The sequence below is a fragment of the Thermobia domestica genome, chromosome 1, assembly GCF_964235325.1.
Source record: "Thermobia domestica chromosome 1, izTheDome1.hap1.1, whole genome shotgun sequence".
In the NCBI taxonomy this organism is placed as follows: domain Eukaryota; kingdom Metazoa; phylum Arthropoda; class Insecta; order Zygentoma; family Lepismatidae; genus Thermobia; species Thermobia domestica.
Genome location: NC_137454.1, coordinates 310,467,913 through 310,494,501, shown reverse-complemented (window position 1 = coordinate 310,494,501; position 26,589 = coordinate 310,467,913). Strand labels below are relative to the sequence as shown.

At 34.7% G+C, this 26,589-nt stretch overlaps 1 protein-coding gene across 1 annotated transcript in view; it reads right to left on the bottom strand.

Annotated features, from left to right (window-relative positions):
- The window catches only part of LOC145667813 (uncharacterized), an 85,610-nt gene that overhangs the window by 27,298 nt on the left and 31,723 nt on the right, over nucleotides 1-26,589 (bottom strand). Inside the window, exon 2 of the mRNA XM_081735245.1 lies at nucleotides 6,588-8,067. Within this exon, the coding sequence (XP_081591371.1) occupies nucleotides 6,588-7,939 (1,352 nt within the window). The 5' untranslated portion in view covers nucleotides 7,940-8,067. The remainder of the gene's footprint in view (nucleotides 1-6,587; nucleotides 8,068-26,589) is intronic.

The window sequence follows — 26,589 nt, the reverse complement described above, 5'->3', positions numbered from 1 at the left end:
GCCCACCTCATCTTAGTCCATGCATTTATCCATCACTGCACTAGTGTTTCATCAATATTGTTAGCAGCGGGCTTCATCTGTCATCATCAGCCCTGTGACGCCCCATTCATTCGTCTATACTAACCATATCCCTGTGTGCTTGTTGTGGCGTCTATCAGCATTTTCACCTCATCCCTCATTCCACAACCATAGCCCGGCCTCCTTGAGGCAATAGTGAATAATAAATGAAACCTACGTAAACTGATGCCTTCCTTATGCCAACGGATGTCTCCAAAGCCATCTTAAAGAAAAAATAAATAAATGATGACCAGAAAGGAATAAAAAAATTAATGCTCCTCAAACTCTCAATGCCCAACTATCAATAAAAGTAAAACCCTATACCTAGAATTTCCTCCTACCGAAGAAAGGGCGTAACCCTTTGATCGGTTTAGCTTAAAAAATTGGTGTTGAAGGACTTTAATCAAGTAACCTAGCCTCTCTTTTGTTAGTTACTGTGCCAGCGAGGATCAAGTATTGCAAAACGTACTTGTGAGCACAGCACACATACGCACTTAGAGGATCGACGGAAGTTCTCACTTTCGGAGGGCAGGCTTGCTTTTTGAACATCATTTACTCATCTTTCATTTCGCTTCTATCTTCATTTCGGTTTCGGTCTTAGGCCCAACTCTCATCATGGCTGACCTTCGCAACACATCCGGACAACTACATCTCGACCAACAAATTCCTATTAATATTGGACCAAACGGACGTCAGAAAACTCATCCCCGTATTGTTACTGGCACCTATCTCTGATCCTCCGAAACGAACACGCACTAGTAATGCCGACAACCAGCAAACAAATAACATGGATTAGGCTTCGACAACTAATGAATCAGATTCCTCAGGAACCTATACTCCAGACATCACCTATAAATTCTTACTAACCGATTTTGACACCAAATATGATTCGGTACGTGCAGTCTTTCAACAATTAGTTAAATATGTACCAAGACCGGAGATATGTGAAATAATCAAAACACGTAAAGGCATTATAATAAAATCAACCAGGTCTAATGTTGCGACGCATGTACGGAATAAGGACACTTTCGAGATCTTTGCACCAAAAGCAAAACTCTCAGCCTTAACTCCTACTACACGTAAGAGACCTCCGCCTCCTAAACGTTCATCAATGTTATCGGTGGTAATACGCGGAGTAGAGACAGACCTCACAGACGAAGAAATGTACGAAGAACTGCATCAAGAAGGGTTTCCTGTCAAACGATGCATCCGAATAAAGAATAATTTAGGAGCAACCTATCTTGTACGAGTGCTTACAGACCAACCACAACTTATAGATCAACTCCTGTCTAAAGAAGCGAATATCTATCACAGACGCTATAAGGTCGAACCATCACGTACACCGGCACCTCTTCCATTGCACTTTGAGCAATGCCAACAGTATAACTCACATCCCACGTCGAAATGCACTAATACCATTAAATGTGGCTATTGTTCCATGCAACATCCTACCAGGGAATGTCCTAACCAAAAGGCACCATCGCAATGTAGTGCATGTCCTGAAAAACATCCGGCATACAGCTATAAATACAAAGCCAAACCACAACCTGAACCTTCAAAGCCGGAACTGGTTGCTCCTATTCACTCTATTGGTCCTCCTATTCTACCTGCCAACTCATTACTTCATCCAGTTACTGTTGAAGACTTACTACGCTTTCTCACCATCACTTTACAAAATATCGATCCTTTCTACGCACTCACATACTTACTCAAATCATTCATGCAGCTAAAATACTGTTTAATATTCAGCTTCATGCTACCTATTCTGGCCTCACAGTACACTTTATATCCAAACCCTTGAAGTTTATGTCTAAGATGGCGAAATTCAGCTCTAACTTTTTCTGTGTATTTATTATGGCTTACAACTTACTCTTTATGAACATTACTGACCCATCAAGTGCTTTTCACGCAGTTACTACACGAAGAACGAATATCAGCTTTTGTATTGAACGAAACATATCTGGCTCCTTACCTGAATTGCTACATACCGAAATATACCATACTCCGTCACGATGCCCCTACAGGACCACGTCTTTATGGTGGCACAGCTATCGGAATTTGCAATCCCCTGCCATCTCGATCCGTGTAACAGCACCTCATAATATTACTCTTCCTGAATATAGCATAACTACAATATACTTTCGAGGTCGTACCGACACCTTTGCTATGATCTATTTTCGTCCCGGTAAACAACTCAATTATGACTTCTTTCGCTTTATTGACTCCCACTCTAAGTATTACATTATTATGGCAGACCTAACTTTTCATAGTCGTACCCAGAGAAACAAACAGCACTTTCTTGATTTTCTTGAAAATAATACTACTGGGGAATTTCATGCTCTACCTAAGCCAACACGACCAGCTAGTAACAGTACTCCTGATGTTGTTATTACCTCATCTTCTCTGACTCAGTTTATCACCATCTCGATACTAGATTCCATAGGAAGTGATCATATTCCTATTAAGTTAGAACTACGCTGCACAGCACAATCTTCATATCCATTGCAAACTAACAAAATCTACTGATATAATCAGGCTGATTGGGATCAATACCGCTCTACACTTAACGATGCTATCATTCCAGTCACTGTACCTAATTCCCAACCTAACCTCGATTTAGTAGTCACTACACTAACTGAAGCAGTTCAAAATGCGGCTGACCGCTCCATTCCTACTACTACCGCATATCTTCATAAACCCACATTACCACCACGATACCTTTCATTAATAACTCCCTCACGTAGAGGTTACCGAGATTGCCGAAAGAGTGGCAACTTAGAAGCACTTAGACTCCATCGTCAGTACCTACGCACTACACATAGCTACATAGTTGCGTACAAGAAACGACAATGGATCCGTACATGTAATACTCTGGCTGCCGAAATTCATCCAAGCAAATATTGGCGTAAGAGTCATCAACTTACTGGCACAACTTCATCCACGCCATATCAAGCTCTCACTATTGACTCACAGAAGGAAAATTCGTTCGCCCTCTTTTTTCAAGATATCTTTACTCCGTTGCCTAGGTGACACACGCCACAACGACTTCAAACAATCATCAACCGCCAAACTGGTCCGACCTCAGCTCACTTACAACCTTATGATAATCATCTTCTTGAACCAAATAATGCACTTTCGCAGCCTATAATACCAGACGATATCACTATAAGTCTACAAAAGAAACGGAATACTTCACCTGGCTTGGATTGCATCACCTATGTACTCATCAAACTTGCGCCTACTTCTTTTCTTCTATTCCTCAGCCAACTTTATACTCTCATATTTCGTACTGGTTTCTTTCCACTTGATTGGAAATACTCGAAGGTTATTTTATTTCCCAAGTCAAAGAAACTTCCATCGGATGTTCAGTCGTATAGACCAATTCATTTAACTAGCTGCCTCTGTAAAATCTTGGAACGGATTCTTGTTCACAGACTTCATTACCACATCCGACGTCACAATCTTCTGCCTATTCATCAAGCTGGTTTCCGGCCTCATTTTAGTACTATAGATCAGCTATTACGTCTTACCACGGCCGTTTATTACCAATATAACCGGGGTAAACCGGGGGTTTGGTGTTGAACTGACACACAAGTAACACGCTAAAGTGGTAGTCATTTTCTGTTATTTCAACACCTCATTTTTTGCTGTGTATCTCCTCTTTATAATTAAAGCTAAGATACAAAAAGCTGTCTGTGAACCCCGCAAAATTTTGCCAATGGTTTTTAAAACTGAAACCATTCCTTACTTTCTTTCTTTAATAGCTTCGGCACGACCCTTCCTAGTATAGTCTAACGTGACCTGCTTATGCACTGGAAAATCTTCTAAATTAGACGAAAACGAAGACGAAGCTTGCGATGGCAATCCAGAAAAGTAAAAGGGCAGCAGTTTTACTTCGTCAAAGTCTTGTCTACACGAATAACTGACTTCACTTCTCCGCGCGTTCTGAGTCATTCATTTTCTTAATAAAATCTAATAGAGACTCAGGGCTTAAATGTTTGGCCCCTTCAACACCTAGCGCTTGTCTTAAAGACTCTAGGTCTTATGCAGAGTCGTATTGACGTATGATTACCGTCATACTAAACGCCCGACTACTATAGAAAACATATATTAGTTGAACTCTTTAGTATGACACTAATAACGTGTCAGAACGTCTCTCCATAAGGCCCTTTATTTTTATAGAACTAGTCTCCAAGTTTCATAGAATTTTTCCCGTCCTTAAACGCATATACTGTTTGAAAAATGCCTAATATTCCGGACACTAATCCCAAAATTATGCTTCTTCTCCTTATCCTTCAACTTACAACTAAAACTACAAGAAACACTTACATATTATAAAAATAAAATATGTTCGCTAATCGTCTAGGTAATTAACGAAACATGAATAAAGTTCAGGGTAAAGTTCATAAATAGGTTCTTTCTAATTAGAATAAATTCAATTCTGTAAAACAAAAATTTTCCAATTGAATAAAAATTTCTGAAGTAAAAAATAAGTTCCTTTAATTTTTTGATTACTTGTGAAACTAGGATCACCTGCTTAACACCAGAGATCTCCACCTACGTAAATCCTTAATTTTATGTTTGGTTCTCTCCAGAAGGTTTCATTGAAAAAGGAACTAAAATTTCTCTAACACATGTTTTGAACATGCGTCCTCCTACAAGCCATCATAAATCTCAAAATCTCTAAAGGCAGACCCAAAATTCAGAGAACTATCTGACCTAAGTTCCCTAATTCAGGTCTTGCCCTCTACTGCACAAACCATCAGGAAATCAGCTAGCTATCAATCATTAAATCGAATGCAGGGAAATTTCCTTCACTCAGGAATACAGCACCTTCATTTAAAGACTCGGTGTAAGAAAACAATCTCGAAATACACAGTCTGTCATCCTCTTTCCTGAGGAATCAGCTACGTCAAATATACACTCAGTTAGTCTAACACAACTAGCTGTTAAAAAATAAACTTATTCAGGTTCTGTTGCCATAGCAACGTCCTTCCCCCTAAAATTCATTCGAAATTCAAATTACAGCACACGCACAAATCGGACTCTGCCTCAAATATCTAATAATCCCTGAAAAAATTTCAAATTTCCTATTCAGGAATCAAACTCCTATCCTTAGTGAAACAAGCCCAGGTCATAAATCAGAATTTAAGTATTCCGACATGTATTCCTCTAATATAAAGCTAAGGGTTTTGGTCCTAGGCCACAGCCATCAACTTCGGCTTCTCCTCGCTCCTGAGTAAAAAAGAAAGTCGCGAGAATTCGAGTCCGTCGTTCACTCTGGCTTCTTCTTAGCCGCCTTGAAAGAAAAAAGTCTGAATCCCTGTACTATTTCCCTTCTCTCTTATATACGATTTTACAAGTCCCACTTCGGAAGAGTGGAAAAGTTATCATTCTGCTTGGCAGTATTTCTAACTAAGCTAGCTAGTGCTCAAATAGAAACTAATTGGATTTTTATAGATAATCAGTTTAATACACCGTTGAACAATATACAAAATGAACAAACAAGAAATATATATGTATAAAATGATTACTAAATATTAACAAAGATTGACCTTATTTTACCAGCGCTGGTAATAACTACTAATGGCATAATTAATAAATAAAATCATAGAAATTAAATGAATATTAATTTACCCTATATTGTAGGCAAATATACTCATAAGAAGAGATAAAAATAGCAAAGAGTCTGAAAGTGCGATGAACCTTCAAGTTACGTTAGTGCTCGGATCCCCGTTTTAACTGCAGATCTAACTACAGGTTCTGCCTTTCTAAATTTGCAGCACTTCATATTAAATGTTGTGTTATAACTTTCTGTTTAACATGTAAATTAAAAAAAGGAATAATATGACACTGTGTGAGTTTAAGAAATTGAGCTTTATGATGGGTTGGCAATTTGAATTATGTTGCCGAATATGTCAACGTCCCTATGTCGATGTTTGCATAGCATAATATTTCAGCGTTTAGTATCTATTAGTTTAAAAGTTACAAGATTGTATAAGACAAATGGTGAAAGATATTAGGATCACGATCCCTACAGCAACTGGATATTTTAAACCGTTTTGGAGATATGGTAAACACTATTAAAGTTGGCAAAATTCTTTAAATTTAAGTAATTTCTAGAACTTGTAACTACATCTACCAAAAAATATTGCCGTAGTGTTATAGTATTATTACTTTATTACTATTGACATGTTTCTCCTAATTTATTTACAGAAGAGATATAGAAGAAACTTGCTTTTATACATGAAAGATAATATATATATATATATATATATATATATATATATATATATATATATATATATATATATATATATATGTATGTATATTTGCTTTGAGTTTTAGAGGCCATTTCGGGAAAATGCTCAGCAAATCTTATTTTAAGGGATCATTGTATGGAAAACTCCCGTTCATTAATGATCAGTATTGCTCAGATATTTTATCAGAAACAATTTTGTATATACAACTTCCTACATAATACTACTATCGTCACAATATATAAACATATAAAAAATTTAACTACTTACCTTTGATGTTTGCTATTATTTGCTTCTTCCAATATGCAGTTTGACGACTTTACGGATAGTTTTACAGATGTATCAATTTCTTGGATTTTCAGTCTTTCAAGACAGACTACTGCATCTCTAATCCTCACACCATTTTCAACTTCGAGCTTCGATTTAATGGAATAGACGTCGTTGAAAGACTGAGTGTAATTGGGACTTTCATCGTTGATTACATTCTTATCTGTAATTACTGGCAATGCAAGATTCTTGATTTTCGTGAATTTCATAGCTTTTCCTTCCACCGCATCATCTTTAATAAGACAAATATTAGTTTTAGTTTCGGAGACAACTTTAGATTTCACATCACTTTTCTCAGAGTCTGTTTCATAATTATCTTTCTTGTCTGCTATGACTGACGATGCAAAACTCTTGATTTCCGTGAATTTCATAGCTTTTGTTTCCACTGGATCAACTTTAATAGGATAAACATTAACTTTAGTTTCGGAAACAATTTTAGATTTCATATCACTTTCCTTAAAGTCTGTTTTACAATTATCTTTCTTATCTGCTATTACTGGCGATGCAAAACTCTTGATTTCCGAGAATTTCATAGCTTTTCTTTCCACCGGATCATCTTTAATAGGAGAAACCTTAGTTTTAGTTTCGGAAACAATTTTAGATTTTATATCACTTTCCTTAAAGTCTGTTTTACAATTATCTTTCTTATCTGCTATTACTGGCGATGCAAAACTCTTGATTTCCGAGAATTTCATAGCTTTTCTTTCCACCGGATCATTTTTAATAGGAGAAACCTTAGTTTTAGTTTCGGAAACAATTTTAGATTTCATATCACTTTCCTTAAAGTCTGTTTTACAGTTATCTTTCTTATCTGCTATTACTGGCGATGCAAAACTCTTGATTTCCGAGAGTTTCATAGCTTTTCTTTCCACCGGATCATCTTTAATAGGAGAAACCTTAGTTTTAGTTTCGGAAACAATTTTAGATTTCATATCACTTTCCTTAAAGTCTGTTTTACAATTATCTTTCTTATCTGCTATTACTGGCGATGCAAAACTCTTGATTTCCGAGAATTTCATAGCTTTTCTTTCCACCGGATCATCTTTAATAGGAGAAACCTTAGTTTTAGTTTCGGAAACAATTTTAGATTTCATATCACTTTCCTTAAAGTCTGTTTTACAATTATCTTTCTTATCTGCTATTACTGGCAATGCAAAACTCTTGATTCCCGTGAATTTCATAGCTTTTCTTTCCACCGGATCATCTTTAATAGGAGAAACGTTTGTTTTAGTTTCCGAAAAAAAATTAGAGTTCATGTCACTTTCCTCAAAGTCTATTTTATACTTATCTTCCATCTTAGTGCAGTGTGATATTTAATATGGATAGCCTTCTTTAGTACGGTGATTAAACCTATGTATACTTGAACTACTAATTTTAATTTTCATAGTCCGTATTTACTTCAGGGACGTCTTCTCAGTAAAACCTGTAAGATCCAATAGAAAATACATATTCACTCATCATCCAAATAGAAAATAGAGAACGCAATATAAATCTACTACTTACCGTGAAGAAACGATAATATGAAAGTAATTTACCTAAATTCTAGTTATAATATGAACTTCTGATAATGAGTTGACTTTTCTGGATCTTCTCATTTATATATTTAATAAAAATATCAAAAGAAAATAAAAAAAGTAAAGTACAAAAGCCAGCGGAGTTCAATTTTTCTATAAATAATAACTTACATATTTTTATTTAGTAAAAACTAATATTTTGAAGCTTGTTTTAAAGAGCCTTTTACGTCTCCTTCAGTACTACAACTGCAGAAAGAATCCCGAGTTGTTGAGTTAGAAATAATAATAATAATACAGCAGGGATACCATTTAAATTAGAAGAAGCACGGCTTGTATTACTTTAAAAATACTAAGAATTCCACAAAGTAACACACATTGAAACTTAGTAACTGAAAATTCTTTTCTTTACAGTTATGGACAGGAATTTCTCACAAAGTTTGGAAAATGGCAGAAAAGTCGATGCTTGAATTTGCTTTTATTAGTAGAAGGAATCTAGAACAAGTTATACCGAGCTTTACAACTCACACCTGTGAACCGTTTACATTTTCTGGTGTTTACAAAAATACCTGTTCAACTAATCAATGTGCAGGACGAAACGTTTCAACTCGGGTAAAGGAACATTTAATAGAGACGAAAGGAGGGTACTCAGCTTATCGAAGTTAAAATGCATCTACATAACAGAGTCAGTATCGTGAAAGAGGTTCAACTCTTAATAAAATTTACTTTGATATCGATGGAAGAGGATTTGAATTGTACTTTATTACGACCAAACTGCCCACATTCAACTTAGGCACAAGTAATGCGGACAAAAAATGGAAAAACTTCATCACTAACAACTGATTTTAAGTTATTAACTAAAGTAATACTAACTGCTCTTTAAATTTAAAATTAGGAATGCATATTGTTATTAACCCATAATCAGCATACATATTTTTTTTTTAAATATCAGATTTAAGAATATCACAAAATAGGTTTAGGTTTCAACAAATGTATATATAAGACCATGAGGAGCAACACTCCGATGCACTGTTGGGTGTTCAATAAATATGTTGATCCTTCATTCCATTACTTTAAAAGAGTAAACTAAAGAATCAAGAACATAGGCAATAGGGCGCTGTCGTTTGGTAAACAGTAGTTTGCTTTCACGTCAATATTTGATTTGAAATCAAATATAGAGCTTTCAAAAGATTAAAAGCAAAACTTCTTTCAACTGAAGTTAAAAATTTAATAATCTTCTCTGTAAGAGTGCTAATACTATTTTAAAACATATGTTACAGTACCAGTAAACATAGTCAGCAATAAGGAACAATTTCTAATAAATTGTTTCTTCAAAAATTCTAATGAAAGTAAGCCTCTAGTTTATCGCCACAGGTATTAAATAAGCTAGTCATTCATATCCAAATTTTATAACCAAAGAAGCAACAGAAAGCCTCACATTGTGGAATCAGTCATAAAACATCAATCCTTTAATGGTCGTTTTTAGAGTAAATTCGAGATGATGTTAACAAATTACAAGTATTTTTTTCTATGAACAGAAATTATATTGGTAAGGGTAGTACACGCATTACGCTGAAATCTCCTTAAAATGTACAAGAAGCGGGTTAAACCTATACGAGAAAGTTTGCAATAAGAGTGTTCATGTGAGTTTAACGATGGTTTACTTATTAGTGTCATACTATGGTCAATTTTACTAGCCTTATATTACTTTTGATGTGTATTATTCCATTCGTCTCTCTTGCGTTATTACTGTTCTATAGAATTCCAAACTTCAGACTTATGACCTGTAGCGTCATTATTGTGTGATAGTGAGTGACGAATGTAGTGTCGTACGTTCTTATTTCATATGCAGATTTCGAGTATGTAATAATCTGACATAGTTCCATTCAAAAAAAATACAACTGTATGTTGTGTTTGGAACACTATTAATTTGGCACTACTGTAGAGCATATCAAATAATGTGCCCCTGTATTCATAAAAAAATTGATTGTTTTTGACCAGTTACTTTAAAACTTAGAAGATTATTTAAAGATAAATTGATACCTCGTATATAAACAACATATATATATATATATATATATATATATATATATATATATATATATATATATATATATATATATGACCTGATACCTGGTAAAATTATCTGAGAAACAGCGTTTTTAAGACTACGTGCGGTATTAGCTCTATTTATAGACAAGTGTTGTCTTTGATATCACTATTGTGTTTCTCTTATACTTTCTGGGATTCTCAGAACTGCTATAGCCCACATGAACAAAATTATAATTTTAATATTTATACAATTGTTATTGCAACATGAGTGCGTACTCTGTACATAAGTAGATTATTTTAGTTGTTATCCTAATTTATAACAGCCTATTTTATTTCCTGCCATACTGCATTGTACAAATATAGCAAACTGCCTTGGAAGGTGAAGATCACTTAAGGGATGGTTGAGCAAGGGTTATTAAAATTATAAGGTGCAACGTTGTGGAAGAAGATAGCAATATCTTGTACAATTGCGCAAGAAAAATCATGTAAAAATATGCAAGGCAAACTCTTTTCCTTCAAAACGGACAAGCATTAAGGTATTACTGATGTCCATATATAAAATTAAGAATGAAATAAGCAAATTTTCCATGTAATGTATCGTACATTAATTGTTTGTTTGCTGAATCAAAGAGGACCTCGGTCATGCATAAGAGAAAATGTGATATAAAGGAAGCCGAAGTAGAAGTTCGTGATTCACTTAGTTAAAAACTGTGGAATGGTTAATTAAGCTCAAAACCAAAACTTGTCATGGATGTGGATGACGTAAAACTTCCGTTAAGCAGTATAAGATGGATATTTATAACGAGGATGAAGGCACAGTAGTTTCCTAATAAAAAATCGTCGGTAAATCCACGTACAGGTGTGTTTGCATGTTTCTACCTTTACAGGAATGTGATCTGAAATTCCCTAAAAGCATGTCTGGAAGAAACAATGTTTCGCACAACAAACGTAATTACTGCTATCTCTCTACTCATTTTTATACTAATGCTGTAGGAAAAACAAATAGCAAACACGTCCCTCGAGAATTCAACACAGAGCAAGACTGCTAACAAATCCAAAACACAATCTGTTAAATCCAATGCACTATTAAAGGTTTATCAGCAGCGTACAAGGGAGTGATTGCTGACTCACATTGAGTTTCTCGCGTATCTCACCAGTGACGTCAGCATTTACGATTCATCAGAAAGAAATGCCTGTAGAAGCTGAACGAAACGGCCTATCAAGATATAAAAAAATACGGGTCTCTTATTTTTGTTACTATTTCTATTGCACCAAACTTGTTTTAACTCGAACTGCTCCTTTAAATCGAACGAACCAACTACCGTACACTGAACCCAAGATCTTGTTTGTATTAATATTTTCTTGTACTTTATTGAAGCAAATACCAGCGAAGCTTCTAGCTACCATTCGACCCAATCGGTATTTGTGAGTGTTTGTTTGTCAGTCTGTTTGCTCTGCGATAACTCTCGTAAAAAATGTTCGATTTTAATGAAATTTTCCATTTGGGTTCCTTTAAGAGACCCACGGAACTCTGATGTTTGGGTTGCAATACATTAGAAACGGAGTGATGAAAGGGGTTCAGTACCTCGTATAAGTATCTTTCGAAGATTACAATGACCTTCAGAGCTTGGGGCGGGCTCACTCTTCTCTCTCACGATTAAAACATTCTATTATAACTTACAATCGAATAAATATTATTTGATTTTGATATAATTTACATTGTATATATTCTTTGAGGCTTTCCCACAGTCCTCAGCGCTTGTGAAGAAAACAATTCAGGAAAAAATAATGACTGTAGTCCCATTCAAGAGACGAATAATCAATTGCCCCAGATTTAACAAGTCCCAGATAATTGTTGTACACGAATAAATTTTAATGCAATTTCGCACATTTTAAAAGCGTTACAATAATCGCCATTACTTGGATTTAGAACGATGTACTTCCTTAAATATGACTTCCAATTTTGTTGAATCTTCATAAATAAATATTTCTTTAATACTCCTCATATTTGTAGTTCATTTCTCATGACAAGGTCCGAAAGCTGAAATTTGTTTTTGGGGATGAATTTCCTTCAGACAAAGTTGCCCAAAGGCATCTTTAATTTTTTTTGTATATCGCAAATAAATGTTTTTGTAATGACTGCAGGATAGGCTGACTTAGTTTTAAAACTTGGAGCGAGAAAGTTTAATGCCATAGCCCGTTTCTTTTACTTATTAACTCGAAGCCATTATGTGGCAACACCCATACTAGATGAACGTAGGTAAATTGTGTCGAGTTTACCCTTCTTTACCTTCTTTTGTTATCGAGACGAGACTTTGTACACTCTCGGTCTCGTCTCGGTCGATAAATAGCGGTCTCGATCTCGTCTCGAGTCATAAATTAGTCGTCTCGGTCTCGTCTCAGTTAACAGATGCTTGTCTCGATCTCGGTCTCGTCTCAGTCAACAGATGCTTGTCTCGATCTCGGTACAGTCTCGTCTCGAAAGTCTCGAAATAAATTGTCAGAAATTAAAATTCTGAAGGTATTATTATCGTACAGTCTGTCGTTTCCGCTTCTTATTTTTTCCTTCATTCTTGACTTACAAGGAACGTATGCAAACTATGACAGCCAGATATTTATAAAAATTGGTACCTGGACTAATTGTGGATCGCTAATCATCGTGGTGATAGTCACTCGGTGCGGAAATCCCTTGTTTACCCAATATGTATAATACATATACCGAGCAGGGCCGGGTGAGGCTGTGCCGAGTGATACCCCAAAAATGCCGCAAAAAGGCAGAAAATGGAAAGTGTGTGTAGGTAACCTGATACCTACGGGAGGGGGACACGAGACTAAGAACACATCAGTAGTGTTACACAAGCAGTGTTGCCACCCCAACAGAAACTTATAGTTTTAAATGGAACCGATACTATTTTATGCCATTAAAATAATTGGCATAACATGTGAAAGAAAATAAGCAAAAGATGGGCTACCAGTGTTGCCAAATAATGAAGATATGAGGCTCTAAACTTGAGAAATTATGGAGTCCGTACAGAGAAATGAACAAGTTTACAACACAAACAAGACTGCAGACTAGGGCGCGGGGGTAAATGAAGTATTAATTGGGATCGCGTAGTGGAATTTCTCGATATTATTACGTACATTCGTGCGGCCGTTACTTCACACGATAACTTTGGACGAATGCGATTTTTTTTAATTCTGCTTTTTGCTATAAATCAGTAGTGTGATTCCTCCGGAGGGAGTTTGTTAATGGAAGTGATTCGCCAACTGGAAGTGGTAGAAATGGGTCATTTCTGATTGTAACGTTGATCACTATAGAGGTAATAAATACTAAGAAGCAGTTTTCGGCAATCGATAAGGGGTATCAAGGATAACTTTCAACTTCATCCTTAACATCCTGGTAAAACCGGAAGAGATAGAAATTAACATAACTATGACTTCTGGCTTCAAATTAATCTACAGATTGAGATAGGAAGAAGCGGTTTTAGGAATGAATATAGTGTTGTGGGAATAAATATCGTCTTCTCTCTTAAACTTCTAATCAAGTCGGAAGTAGCAAAACTCAACTACTTTCCATTTTAGTGTTGATTAAAACAGATTAAAACGATACTAAATAGCGAGAAGAGGTTTTCTGAAATCAATTAAGTGTCCCCAGAATATGTTCTATCTCGTCCCTAATCTTTCTACTAAAACTTGAAGTGGTAGAAATCAATTGCTTCCGGTTATAACATTGAGCGTTATAGAATGGATAGCGAGAAGGCTTTTTTTTAGGTAATTCATTAAGTGCTCCAAGAGTATATTCCATCTCGGCAGTAATCCCTCTACTCAAATCGGAAGTGAAATAAATATACTAGAACTTCTGGTTCCAAAACCACTACAGAAAATATAACATGATCCTCTTTAAGATTTTATTATTATTAGGATCACGTAGTGAAACTTGTAATATCGTAATATTAGTACGCACATACATACATACGTCGGTTACTTCGAACGATAACATTTGAAAGGATGCGAATTTTCTAATTGTTTTCGCAATAATTAGTTAGTGTGATTTTCTTGAGAGAGTTCATTAATAGAGGTGATTCGACAAACAAAATCGTAGAAATGAGTTATTTCAGGTTTTAACGTTGATCAATATAAAACAAAAACGGTAATGGATAGCGAAAAGCTGTTCTCGGCAATCGATTATACGTTTCAAGGGAATCTCTCATCTTATTCTTAACATTCTAGAAGAAATGGAAATGGAAGAAATGAGCCATTTCCGGTTTTAGCGTTCATTATTATAGAGCAAAAACGATAATAGATAACGAGAAGATGTTTTCGGCAATCAATTAAACTTTTCAAGGATAACCTTCTTCACATTTAACAAGCTAGTAAATTCTGAAAGTAACAGAATTGAGCCATTTCCGGTTTCAACGTTGATCACTATACAGCAAACACGGTGTTAGATAGTAAGAAGCAGTTTCCAGGGATCTATATAGCGTTTCAAGGACAACCTTCATCTTCACCCTAACACTCTAGTAAAACCGGAAGTGGTAAGAATGAACCACTTCCGGTTTTAACGTTGATCACTATAGAGCGAAAACGATAATAGATAGTAAGAAGCAGTTTTAAGCAATCGATAAAGCATTCCAGGAGTAACTTTCATATTCGTGCTTAACACCTTAGTAAAAAGGAAGTGTAGAAACTACCTATAACTTTCGGTTTCAATTTAATTTACATAGAGCATAAACTATAAGATATAGGGAGAAGCAGTTTTATGGAATCAACTTAACGTTCTGGGAACAGGTAAGTTTTTATCTATCTTAAACTCCAAGCCGGAAGTAGCAAAACCCAACTACTTCCGGTTTTAGTGTTAATCGCAATAGATTAGAGAAGATAACAGATAAGGAGAAGCGGTATTCTATAATCATTTAGTGTCCCAAGAATATGTTCTATCTCGACTCTAACCTTTATACTAAAAGCAGAAGTGAGCTCCTTCGTGGCTAAGGGGTTAGCATACGCGTCTTTGGCGTGGGAGACCCGGGTTCGATTCCCGGCGGGAGCTCATGTGGTTCGGATTCCACGTTAATCAGTAGGTCCACGTCTCATATAGCCTCGCTGCTGAAAGGGACGCTAAACTAAAATCAACAACAACTAAAAGCAGAAGTAGCAGATATCAAACACTTCCGGTTACAAATTGAGTGTTATAGATTGGAGAGCTAGAAGGGATTTTATGTAATTCATTAAGTACCCCAAGAGTGTATTCCATCTCGATAGTAATCTCACTATTAATACCAGAAGTGAAAGAAATATGATACAAATTCCGGTATCCGTATTAATTCAGAACATATTACGTCATCCTCTTTACGGTTTTTACTAGAGTTTATTTTTAAATTAAATACTAGCCGGATGTTTACTAAATTTTGTGAGCTACTAGCCCATTCCCTAAGGAATAAGTACTGGTATATTCTGTGGTCAAACTCGGCCAAGAACAGGGTGAACACGGGTTGCATTTCATACCTTATTTCTCGATAACTACGTAATTAGCCAGCAGCATTTTCTTTATAACTATTGGCCGAATCGAAACAAAATTTGGTGGTGGGCAGCCCTCAACCTAATTAAGATCTCTACATTTTCTGGCCGAGCTTGGCCAAGTTTTGGGCTTGATTTGCGTGTGGTAATTATTTCTCGGTAATCTCTTGCCAGATTCAATCTAAAGGATTTGCCATTATAGAAAGCCGCTCGTCCCTATTTATCGATTTTGCTCTATAGTGTTCAACATACAACCGGAAATGGTTTATTTCTACCACTTTCGGTTGGTAACGAAAGGAGATGAAAGGTATTTTTGGAATGCTTAATCGATTGCCGAAAACCGTTTTTGTTTTATAGTGGTCAACGTTAAAACTTGGAAATGGTTGATTTCTACCACTTCCGTATTATGGATCACTTCAATTAACTAGCTCCTCCGAAATAATTACTTTACCCATAGTTTGAAAAAATATATATATAAATTTGCTTTCTTTCAAAGGCTATCGTGCGCAATAACTTAGTCGCAGCAGCTATCGTGGTCTATTATTATTATTATTATTATTATTATTATTATTATTATTATTATTATTATTATTATTATTATTATTATTATTATTATTATTATTATTATTATTAAGTATTCTACCTGTTGGCAGGTACTGGGACTAATGGGAGATGTGAGTGTGATTGTGTGTTTTCTTAGGTTTTGGTCTGGAAATTCTTCTTTCACATTTCTGAATGTGAAGTTCGCTTAAATTCGAAAAGTGAAATTTGGTATACAAACTCTGAACTAAAAAGAATGGAATACGTATTTCAGAGTTTTCGAAAATCTCCTTTTAAGCAGAAGGAGGGAGGAATTAATTTACTTTTTCTCGACATTCAAATCGGCGTTCGCTGTCTCATCATCATAGAATGTTCAAGGAGAATTACTGAATATATTTAGTAATACTCTAGAGCATGGTTTCATCATATCACTTTCACTGAAATGTGTATAATAAAGGGAGGTGCCAACGTCTTAAATATTTGCTAAAAATACAGTATCTTACAAATTTCTCATGTATGAAGATGAAATTTAATATAAAAACCATGTAGACACGCAACCCAGCGTTCTAAGAAATTCCACTTCCGTCTCATCTTATGAAAAATGATTGAGAATTTTAGAATATAGTTAGCACTTGGCTGAAGCCATTTTTTAACCATGTCAGTTTCATTAAAATTCGTATCCTAAGAGGGTGGAGGAGTTAATATATACGGCGAAAATTAAATATCTTGCAAGCCAAGGAGATGAAACTAGGTATATAAACTTTTAACTTAACGAAGTCACCATGTGGACATGCCCCAGCGTTTTCGAAAATTCTGCTTCCAAAAGAGGTTACAGGGCCATTTCTAAAACTTTTAACTTGCCGTTTTGTATTCACAAAATGTCCGACATGGCAAAGTGTTTGAAACGTCTGAAATGAATTTTTAAACATATTTAGCACGTGGGACATTTCTATATTATCAACTCACTTTGAAATAAAGAATAGTAAAAGCAGAAGAGAATTTAGATTTATTGCAAAGAATAAATACTGCATCGCATGAAACACAATTTTGAACATGGTCGAGCTAGGGGTTTTGTTTAACTTTTGTTCAAATAAGTTACGTAACGGGGAAAGGGTGATCAAATATAACTTTCAAATATTTCCCATAAACCTATTCTACCCGTACGAAGAACGAGCTTACATATAATAATAGTAAATAATAATAGCCATAGTCTCACAAATTTATATTTATTTCCAGCAAGACTCTTGTATAGCATTGTAGTGCAGTGGAATATCATATTTTACCAGTTTTGTCCTTAATAAACCACAGTTCTTACACAATAATTATTTCGTGTTTAAATGGTACTTAATTTAATGTTTGTTACAACATTCGTAATATTTATAATTTTGAATTTAGTTGTGTCAGAGACTCGCACCCCCAAGAAACCACTGCTCTAGGGACTACCTAGAAACTTTGAATTTACACCTACATAGGATTTGTGACGTGGGGTACCACTAAGAAAAATTTTTGAAAATTCACGAAAAGAGGATGAATTGGGGTGAGAGTTATTTTAATAAGATACCCTTATCTCCGAAACGTATAGGACTGGGAACTTGAAATTTGTTATTTGGATTTTAAATTTAAAATAATTTAACACGAGTTTCAGCATTTCTTTTATATCTTAGTAATAAAGGGAAAGGACAAGGTGAGAATAGGAATTATTACTCATAATAGCATGTCGATATCTCAGAATCTCTTAAAGTTACAAACATGAAATTTAGCTTTAAGACTTTTCATTTAAAACAAAATCTCTTAAAGACAGTAAACAGAACCACCCAGTATTTTTCAATTAAAATTGAAACTAGAAGTTGTATTAGATATCTACCACTTAGTGTTATTTACTAGTGATTAGAGTGGAGATGGAATATATTCTAGGGACGCTTAATCGAATACAAACCGTGTCCATCTATTGCCGTTTGACATATACAGTCTTGTTCAAGAAAACTTTGCCACTCACCTCTCTTTGAAAAGGCCTGTGGTCCTACCTACAGTTAGAATTAAATCAAATAAATGTGAATTTTGTTTGGTCGATTAAGAAGTTTATTTAGAGCCACAGCATTATAATTTCCTTTTGCGGTTGCAAGAATATCATCTTTCATAGCAGGGTGGGGTGAGTGGTCAAGATTTCTTGAACAAGACTGTACAACGATGAACGTTAAAACCGGAAATGGTTGATTTATAATTACGTTTGAGTACAAGGTAAAAGAAGAGATGGAACCTATTTTAAGAACGCTAACTCATTTCTTTTTCTTTTTTTTTTTTTTTAAAAAAAAAAAGACACTTCCCGCTGTCTCTTATAGGTCATGTTCTATATATATTCAATTTAAACTGGAAGTCATACTGGATTACCAGGGTGTCTATCGGTCACGAAAGGGATTTTAAAAAGTCACGGAATCAGAAAACGGTCATGAAAGTCAAGAAATTTTGCTTTTGGGCCACGATTCATTTTATCTCTACAAATATATATAAACTTTAGAAGTAGACTATGCTAAGTCACTTTTTGGTCGAAATTGAATTAAGAATAATTTTTTAATAGACTGTGCTCTTCCTATTGGTGTAATAATGTAACTCTATAAGCATACTACTACTTTGTAACTACTTAGTACAGTTGGAAAAACAGTACTATTGGTCTTAAATAAGGAACCGGTTTTTCGCTTCTCTTGTAAAATTACGAAACTTTAATTTGGTTTAGTTTACCTCTGAGGTAAAGATATAGTAAAATAAACATAATCAACCATTATCAATCCACTGCTGCATGAAAGTTTTCCAAGTCTTCTCCACAACTATCTATCCTCGGCAATTCTTTTCCAAGTTACTCCCCAGTAATTCTTGTGTTCGTCACCCCTTTCTGTATACGGACGTTTCCTAGGCTGTTTTTGTTTCGTAGTATCCAGTTTAGAATTGTTTTCGTCCATTGACCATAATTTCTTCTTGCAATATGTACAACACATTTCTCAGCACATGCAGAGCGGTAACTAGAGATTTCGGCGTCCAGGGCGAAGGAATAATTCTGCGACCGCTTACACTCACCTTGCCAAGCTTTTTTCGTATTGTTTTGTTTTACGTATAAGGAAAGCAGCTTTTGTTGTTACGCTATGCTGATTTTTTATTAATCTGCTTTCAAAGACCATTGCAACGACCAAAATCAATAATTAAGTATTCTTCTACAATTAAGAGCTGTTTTCAAGTCATATTTTGGACTTTTTGTTTAACTTGACAAAACTAACTTTGATTGTATACTAGTCGACTTGGAGAACAGTTATGAAAATTTACTATTTACGTTTCGTAATGCGACTGATAAGAAATGAAATTTCAATTTATGTTAAAATGTTCTATTAAAATGTTCGAAAAGAGTGATAACATTAATTTCCAATAATAATAATAATAATAATAATAATAATAAGAAATGAAATTTCAATTTATGTTAAAATGTTCTATTAAAATGTTCGAAAAGAGTGATAACATTAATTTCCAATAATAATAATAATAATAATAATAATAATAATAATAATAATAATAATAATAATAATAATAATAATAATAATAATAATAATAAACTTCTGTAATTTGATTCTGTATGTGACCACACAAATAGCATTTTAATATCGATTCTTTTACGGTAAAAATACTTTGTGCAATGCAACGCAAATAAAAAAGGAGCCTTCTTTGCGAATTTCTCAATATTGATTGATGCAGATGAAGAATATGTTTAATGTTTGTATTTAAAATACAAAATATAATTTGGTTATTACACACGTTTGAAATTATAGTAATTACTTAATTTCTTAATTAAATGAAAGTTCTAAATTTAAGGTTACTTATTATTAATTAACATATAAAAATACAAAAACCCATACATATAAAGAATGTGTATATGCCTTTGTATGTAGACAGATAAAAATATCACACAACTAGATACCTACTTATGCACAAACAATTATCCTGACGATGCAAAAGTTTATGGAAAAATGATCCCAATAAATTCCTTCAAAATGGAAATATTTCATATTTCAATGGAATTTAAAAATGGAATTGAAATGGATCATTGGCAGTGATCAGTGTTTCAAAAAACACGAAATTTGTTGGGTTAACTTCTGACCCCTTAAGCAGTGTTTCTTCCATACGTTTTTTTTTTTGGGGGGGGGGGGCACTGCCCGCCCGGAACTCCGAGAATGGCCCCCGGAGAAGAACAAAATAATACCTCTATAATATATTAGTAAATAGAATAGTGCTAGAAGTGCTCCTCCAGGAACTTTTTTCCCGAAAGAAACACTGTCCTTAAGCCAATATTCTACAACTGCTTCAAGTTGGAAAACGGTATTATTTCCTTTGTTTACCTTGAATTTTAATATTTCCGCGCAGATAGCAGTTCGGGTGTGTCTCTTCACTCTTTCCATTTTCATAACTTTGTTCTCACCGTCGTGATTAATTCGATTGGGTAGAAAAGAGTCATTAACTAACCGAACTCATCATCATCAAAACGGTGAACATGTATTTTAGACTTTGGCCGTTTCTGATTTTGAAAAAGCTCCTGCGTAGACCATAAGTCATTACTCGGTACCTTGTTTATCACATCGTCATTAAGAAATTATATATAATAACTTTTTTTAAGTAATAAGTAAAAACTTGTTGTGACTCTTATTGAAACGCTTGGATTGCGAGCCGAGCGAGCAATAATTTTTTTTAAGAAATCAACGTATTTCATTGAAAACCGACAACAATATTGATCTAATAGGGCGCCAATACTTTTGGGGGCGACGCGTCTTTTACTCATTTCCAACACTTTTTCTTTCTTCTTGCTCGTTTGACGCCCTGCCATCAGCGCCCAGGGCAGGCGCCTCTCCCTAGCTTCGGCTCTGATTCCATGTTAAAATTATTTCATTAGTACCAGTTATTAGTTGCCAAATAATTCATTTCTATATATTTGGGCTACAAATAGTTCAACTCCGCTACTTTTGGAGCACAGACACGTCACTTTACGATCTTCGGATCTGGCAACACTGACTTAAGGCTATAAATCAACACAAGGTGAGGACCTCCATTTGGTCTAGCGGTTAACAAGCCTGGCCTCGGTTCGCGTGCTCCCGAGTTCTATTCCCGGTAGGGATAAAGTTGAACCACCGAAGTGGTTCGGATTCTATTATAATAACCATCTCCATGTCTCCTTTAGCCGCCCTAGCATAACCGTGGGACGTTAAACTATAATAAGCCAAACCAAAAATCAACACAATACATGTTACTAACTTTACGTCCTTGAATAATTGCATATAGCTATAGGCCTATAGTATGATCGAGTTTGACGTGGGCTTTGGTCAAACTAAACCAAGTAACATGTAATTAGGGTGTGATTAGAACTTTAAATTAAGCACGGGTTTAATCTAAAGTGTACACCACGCCTAAGGCTTAAGGGTAATAACCAATGTTACTGAAAGGTTATCAGTTACATTTAATTTGAGTTACAATTTACATTTACATGTATTGCTGGAACGAAAACTTTGACATTAACATTATAAGTATGGTAACCCAAGGACTATGTAAAACGTCGTCCTTTGAAAACATTCTTGCCTCATAAAACAAATAAAACAATAAAACAAATTACGAGTAATTTTAAAATATTTTGCGGTTTAGCTACGTTATTTCCACTATATTTAGAATAATATTTAGCAACTTATTTAAGTGCGCAACACTGATTAAAATAATGCAACTGCGACTTGTAATTAAAACCACCAAAACTGTTGTAATGTTATAAAAGCAAAGGAAACCAACCACCATTATATAAATTTAACACAAATATGTCATTTAAGCAGTATAACAATCAGTACTCATTTATTTGGTATCTCTGAAACGGTTTGAAATAGCAATTGTTGTAAATGGCATTATGATCATTTAAGTCTTTTGGAAGCATCTACATGATGACACGAGATAATATCGTATTCCGAATGAATGAGTGAACAAAGTTACTAGAAATGAAAATTTAACTTTGTACTAAAGACTTTACTTTGAAACGTGCTGACATATTATGTCAGCACGTTTCAAAGTAAAGTCTTTAGTACAAAGTTAAATTTTCATTTCTAGTAACTTTGTTCACTCATTCATTCGGAATACGTTATACTTTAATCATAGTAGGTATTTGACGCTAATATACAATTGATACTCATTGCACCGTCCATGTCATTTAAATATTATTTGATCTCCAAAATGTTGATGTTAATGATACTGTATTGGCCTTTGTTACACTGAATAATGTATGTGGTATTGTGGTTTTATTTAATATCTAAATTAGAAATATGTAATACCTTACGTAGTGCAATTTGAGAAAATACAAATTTATGTTGCGTTAGCAACACTGCTTGTTTATCTAGTGGTATTGCAGAGAATGTAGAAAAAAATCCCCTTCAGTATTCCACACAACGTAGTACAAAATCTCAGCATTTTGAATATATATATACGGATCCAAGGGGAAAGCTATAGCCTCCCCTTGACGCCTCTCTATCCCACCCTAGGAAGATTCTAAAACGGAAATGACGTTCAACGAGACGTCTTACAACGCGGCGTTGCCACTTACTATAAGTAGGCGGCAGCTGATTTGAGAAAATAAAATAATATAATAATAATAATAATAATAATAATAATAATAATAATAATAATAATAATAATAATAATAATAATAATAGAAGAGCAAGTGTAATTACTTACCATACATAATTCACTCCTGGAGGCAAGGAACACCCGCATCTTTACTCCACACTAGTTCAGTGGGAGAAAGTTCGCAATGATAATGGGATGTCCGGCTTCCTTTGCAATCCGGTCTATTCTGTAGGAGACTTCTATGTTAAAAGCAACTTTAGTAGCGTAGCTAGAATTTTTTTTCGTGGGGGGGCCAATGAAGGGCCCAAGAAAATTTTGAGAGGGCCATCTCTAATTAATGAAAAAAAATATTTTCAAAACTGTATATGAATATTTTTATCTTTGTTGTTCATGATTTTACTCTTTTCAAAATAATGAAAATTTACCAGCTCAGACAACTACGATCTAAGTATTAAGACGTATTATACGTACAATTGATTTCTGATATAAGTAAGTAGTTGTTTATTCAAGGCGTTTAAATTATGTGTGGCTGGTTAATTTAAGTGGAAGCAGAAAAATACACTTCCACATGTAAAGAAAATAACTTTTATAGGCTCATGCCTCTCTCTACTTAGAAGAAAATGATCTTTCTATTCTTATAAGCAGCAGCACATTTATTAATAACTTCTTCAAGATCTAACGATTTAGCAATTTTCTTCTCAATGTAAAGTAATCCTAAGTTTTTCAACCTATCATCAGTCATCGAATTGCGTATGTTATTGAATTGCATGTATGTCTTTAATCTTTTCAAACATGTGAATGACCTTTCACACGTAGCACCAGAAAGTGGTATAGTCACAGAGTAGATACCTAGCTTGTAAGTTTCTAGGAATGCGATTTTGTAGACTCAAAAAAGATCAATGAAATTCATCAAGGAATCAACTTTGGTTTTCTCTCGTTTTCATACAACTTGTTTGGGAGGATTTTGAGTTCACATTTGAATATTTCCAGACCACTTCCATAATGTTGGGCCATATTCAACACTGCTGTAATTTAAAAAGTTTTCACATTTTGGATTACAGCAGCGATTGATCTAATGATTTTGCTACATGATCCAAAGTGGTTTTTCATCTCAGTGATTGCCTTATCAATAGTAGGCAAAAAAAAAAGTCTTAGTACATTATCTTGAGAAAATTCGTTTCCTGCCTCCAATGAAGGAAGAGATTCGTCCAAAATGAATTTGTGATATTTTGATGGCAAATATTTAGTTCGTTTCCGCGAGGAACCCCTATAGCCTATCTGTTTCCGGCTCTGGAATTTCGAATACCATTTTATTTGCACATTTCCAAGCATTCTTGATAAATTTGTTCGAATGCTGTTCGTTGAAAATCATATTTTCCAGATCTCATCTTCGTCAGCGTTTGAACTAGTGAGTCTACAAGAATTAAACCTTCCGACATGTCTGCATCTACTTGATAAGGCGAAGCTCAAAGTTATAGCAAGGCAGCAGTCTCAAATTTTAGCAGCCCGAAGACATTTCCTCCTGTACAGATCACTCTCTTGTTTCGATTTGACCGTAGTTCAATTATTTTTGGCCACTTTTACCTTTCAGCTCCAAAACTGAGTAATGAATTTGCCTTTACTTCATCAAAATAAATGAACACTCTTTGAAGCAAAGAGAGGAAATGAATTTTCTTTTCTTAATATGAAACAGTGTTAGAACAGGTATTTCAATCGGGACTCCTTACAGCAAAATAGGCATATGTAGCCTTTTTCTTCCTTTCTTTCGTTTGATTACATTCTCCAGTTTTTAAAATTTGACTTGAATTTAAATACAGAAACACTTCACATCCACACCAAATGGACAAAGCTCAGCGGTAGAACTTCCACTTCAGATTTGGAAGATGCTGTGATCGATCTCTCGTGGGTAAACATTTCGAGTTAGGATTTTTACCAAGATTCTTCCTCGGTGTCACTAGGAAATTTTTATGGCAAAATTGACTCATTTCCCTCATTTCTATCCTCTGAGACTCGGATGTTTCAGTCTTAAAATAAATTTAAATGTAGTTGAAGTAACTTAACGCTACTATCCTGTAGTCGGTACTAACTTTGAGATTAATTTTGAGATTAGAGTTAAGGAGGGATATTAATTAGTATATCCTGCTGAAAATTCATGACACCACTGATTTACTGTTCTGCATAATTCCTACAATGTAATTTTCTCAGGAATGCTTAATGCTTAATTTTCTCAGAAATGCTTATTTTGACGAATAACAGGTATAAATGTGCGACAAAATTGGGTATTCACTGACTGAACTCTCTGAACGAAATATCTGTAGACCAGTCCCACGAACTCCTGATATATCTCTGATTACTAAACATGAAAGATAGCGAAATGACACAACCTGGGCACGGGAGTAACTATCACTTTTACACAACATAACATTACTGCCGCGATCAAGTTGTATTATCTCGGCATCGTACCTGATGGTTACCAGGAGATTCTAACACTGGCTCTGTGGTAAACTTCAGAATTTCTCTATGTAGTAGCATTTTTGAGATTAAGCTACAATTGAAATCGCTTAAAAGGAAATACTTCTGAACGATTAATTTATAAAGAATCATTGATTTTTAGTACACTCCTCCAGGCTTTAGTTAATAGTATATGTCCCACAATCGCTGACTCCATTTTCCTGGAGGTCAGTAGTATCGCTTGTGAACATCGTAGCAGGTTTCTACAGAGTTGCCAACGGCCAAGTGAGTTAGTAAACTAGACGTAGGAGAAACAAGACCAGAATGTAATCGAGAGGGAGAACCAGTATCGGTGGCAAATAGTGGGTGTTGGCAGTATTCACTATCTTATTTTGCTTAAACAATCAGAATACGAACAACAGAGAGAATGATTATTTCAGAAATAATTAAAACTTTTGCTCTCCTCTTTTACTGTATATTAAACAAGACGGCTCGATATTAAGATTCAATAATAATAATAATAATAATAATAATAATAATAATAATAATAATAATAATAATAATAATAATAATAATAATAATAATAATAATAATAATACCAAATTATTTAATGGATGCTACCCTAATAGCACAAGATGTGCTAGGCATGTGCCATGAAGGTGTCCCAGCTACTTTTTAGGTACCCGACACTTGGCACATATGATATTAATGTAATCAGTATGTACTTCAGCTACCTACAGCCTTAGGTACCCCTTGTTACACCTGATTGATATGTGCAACTATGTACCACAAATATAGCATTTACATACCTGGCTCAATTTCGCACTTTAACAGTAATTTTTTTATGTCGTCACTTGGCACATATATCTGTCATGTTCTAGGTACGTCCTTTAGGTACGAACATTCTGTTTCAGATACCCTAACAGCACAAGATGTGCTACGCATGCGCATTTAGGTGTTCTAAATTCATCTCCCACATTTGATGCTTCTTTTTCTAAGCGATTGTGTACTAGAAGCAATAAACGCATCAACTTTATTAGATGGCAACTGTCGCCGATCATTTGAAAGTGAATATGGAAGAACCATGAAATAAAGTAGACATTCGTCATTTTGTTATATAATTACATGGCGAACAGATTTTATTTGATCCCAAACGGTTATCGTCGAGTATATGCGGTTAGAGGAGCACTCTGATTAGCCAGATTCAGAAGATATCAACAATTTATCCCTCTACAAACGACTCTTTTCAT